We start from the raw sequence: 2,968 nt of genomic DNA, 5'->3' as shown, positions 1-2,968 counted from the left end.
AGGGCCAATAGGCCTTTCTTGGCGGGGGTGTGTCGGAAAGGGTGAATTGGCGGGATTCGTTAGCAGATTCACCCTCGGGCACTATCGACCAAATCTTTGCGGCATGTTCAGGGCCTTGGACATCGCGCTGAAGAGCTTCCGCGAGCTGCGCATCCGAAGAATCAATAGGCTGGTGACCGAGTTGTGCATGATTCGCCAGTTGCGTATCGTAGTTATCCCAGGGAGAGGTGTTGCCTGTCGATTGAACGCTGATACTCCGCTCCGGGACTGCCGAATATGCTTGCCTAGCTTTCCTAGCCGCTGCATCCGCTTCCGATGTCGATTGCATATGACTCGCGCCATTCGGGCCAGCGCCTTGAATTTGAGGATTGGGTTGGGGAACAGGACTCGTAGAAACGCTGTGGTTTTCCTGGTACGAGGATGGAGAAGTTTGACCCGATTCTGAACGCTTTCGCTTATTTCGATTTGTATTGGGGGATGATAGCCCATCGGAAGCGACGTAGGTGGGTTCGGGATCCTGGGTTGAGGGATTTGCGGATTCTCCGGGTTGTTCTGGTTGGTGGGACGGCGTCACGGAATTCCTTGAAGCGCGATCGCGCTCCGTGGGGGCATTCACGGATGGTTCTTCGTTATGAGCTGCAGTGGAATTGTTCTCAGTCGGCCCGGTATAACTAGGATTGCTGTTATTGGTATTGTTGCTGTTGCTATTGCTATTGCTGTTGTTGTTGTTATGAGAAGGCAGCGAACCCTGGTCTCTCCCATTTACAGCGGTGAACCGTGACGGGCTATGTTCAGGGTTGGAGTCTTTACTGGAATCATGGTTTCCATTAACCGCTGGGACGGATGCGACAGCGGACATTTTTTCGGTGTAGTAGCAGAGCTTGCCCGATGGAAGGATCCGAGTCGAAAGGAAATGAGGGGAGATAGGTGGTATCACGCCAATGAATATTTCGATAGATGCTCGAGATAAGATTGACGGGATGAAAGCGATCCAAGAGGGGCGGATGTTAACTTGTCGTCGTCAGATCGTTTCCAAACAGCTGGGACGTGTGGTGGTTGTGGTGGTGGTTGGCGCTTCGAAGTTTCCGATGTATACGCAAAGCCAACACACACAACACTATACTGAGAACGGAACAACAGAACATACAACCAACAACCAGGCTTGAGAAGGAGTGCTCTTGACGCAAAATGAATGTGAGTGAAAAGTGAAGATTGGAGGGGAGAATTGAAGAAACACTCGCGGGGAGGAGGGAGAAAAGTCTGGGCGCGTGGGTTCGGACAGGATATTTCCCAACCTCGATCGGGAGAAGAACCAGGAATAAGGAAAAATAAAAGCACGGCAAAGCACAGCACAGCACAGCACAGCACAGTTGACGCAATGGCGGACGGAATGGATTGTTGGGGGAGGAAGCGTGGTTTGGAGCAGGACAAGGACAAGATCTATTCGCGGCACAGCGAGACGAGAGAGGCGCCAGACAAGCGATGAAGCGAGGAGGGCCGGACACGGGGAACGAGACAGGGAACATGCACGAGAACAGGAACGAGAACAGGAACGGGGGCGGGAAACGGGCGAATATCGAGCGCAGGAGTCGAGGAGGCAAGGAAGTAAGGAAACAAGCAGGAAAGAGGCAGAAGGGGAGAAGGGGACGAGGAACAGGCAGAGCGCATGGGAAAAGCGGGAAAAGAGGAACGCAGATAGCGGGTTTCCTCCTCCGGCGCTTCTGACTACGCTTGACGCACTACGGACTACTGCGACTACGCACTACTGCTGCGACCACTACCAATACTGCTAGCTACTACCATTGCTGCTACTGCTGCTGCTACCCCCCAGAGAGCGGCTACTCTTGCTGGTGCTCACTGGGTATGATGGCCGACCGGCTTCCTGGCCTGGGCGTTACATGGCGGTAAGTGCCAGTCACACAGCCCCCGACGCTGCCGGCGCTGGTTGGCCGCCGGGCAGTAGCAGTCGCAGCCCGTGGGCGGCTGGGTGGGTGGGGACGGGCGTCTGTATCGTTTCGTTTCGGCTGTCGCTTGCGCCAGGGATTGGCCGCCGCTGCCCAGGCCCATGGCTGGGCGGCGGGGAGCGGGGGTTCGTGTCGAAGCCCTGGGGCGGCCTTACGACTCGTAACTAGTAACTAACCCTGAGTCGCGGATTCGCAATGCCTGCGTACTGGACAAGGATCAGGATGTCTTGTTCCCTGAGTCACCTTTTTGCTCTCGAACCAGGTGCCTCAGCTCACCCTGGCAGCGTCTGCGCTAGACCTGGAGGTTTCATCCTGGGATTACTCTGTACGGGTATGTATGCATCTGTATTGGTGTATGTACCGTATCGTCACGTATTCCCAGTCAGTTTGTCGCTGCGGTTTTTTCAACTATCCAGCCACAACGGAATGAACAATAGCGGAGATAGTAACAACAACAATAAGAAGAAGAAGAAAAAGAAGAAGTAGAAGCAGAAGAAAAGGAATGAGAATGAGAGCTACAAAGGCTGATAACTGCGAGCCTTACAATCGCACCCGGCACAACAAGGGCTAATCTGATCTACTATGGTATAACCCTGAATTTTCGTTAGGGTCACCCTAATATTTAAGTGCTCTGCTAACCAAAATATTGGGGGGTGGATTTCACTGGATGAGTAATATATTATTAATACACAACCTTCTTTGTGTACCACAACAACATAAGGATTTTTTTTATAATAAAAGGTAGAGATGGGATATATGCTATACACACAGTATAGATGTTCAATTTTCAGTACCCCAAAGGTTCAATTATGGATCATCAAGAACCCGCGTAAATTGAAACGCGAAAAAACCACGATGACCCCCCAATATTGTGGTTAGCATGGCACTAAAATATTAGGGTGACCCTAACGAAAATTCAGGGTTATACCATAGTATCCGTTGAAACTGGGGGGTTAATTCAGGAATCAGGATCTAAGCGCGACAATAATACTCAAATTGTGGGA

At 51.8% G+C, this 2,968-nt stretch overlaps 2 protein-coding genes across 2 annotated transcripts in view; one reads left to right on the top strand and one right to left on the bottom strand.

The window, feature by feature from the left end:
- HCBG_05302 (C6 zinc finger domain-containing protein) overlaps positions 1 to 859 on the bottom strand; it is a gene marked incomplete at both ends in the record, with an annotated part of 2,327 nt that extends 1,468 nt beyond the window's left edge. The window contains one exon of the mRNA XM_045432351.1: positions 73 to 859. Within this exon, the coding sequence (XP_045286467.1) occupies positions 73 to 859 (787 nt within the window). The remainder of the gene's footprint in view (positions 1 to 72) is intronic.
- A 665-nt stretch (positions 860 to 1,524) lies between these two features.
- Positions 1,525 to 2,797, top strand: HCBG_05301 (uncharacterized protein; the record flags this gene model as incomplete). The annotated part of the gene is made up of 4 exons (XM_045432350.1): positions 1,525 to 1,605; positions 1,794 to 1,904; positions 2,227 to 2,295; positions 2,741 to 2,797. 4 exons carry the CDS (start codon positions 1,525 to 1,527, stop codon positions 2,795 to 2,797), a joined length of 318 nt encoding a protein of 105 aa, XP_045286466.1.
- Positions 2,798 to 2,968: the final 171 nt, after the last annotated feature.

Source organism: Histoplasma capsulatum (genome assembly GCF_000150115.1).
Source record: "Histoplasma capsulatum G186AR genomic scaffold supercont2.7, whole genome shotgun sequence".
In the NCBI taxonomy this organism is placed as follows: domain Eukaryota; kingdom Fungi; phylum Ascomycota; class Eurotiomycetes; order Onygenales; family Ajellomycetaceae; genus Histoplasma; species Histoplasma capsulatum.
This window is presented reverse-complemented; position numbering and strand designations above follow the sequence as displayed.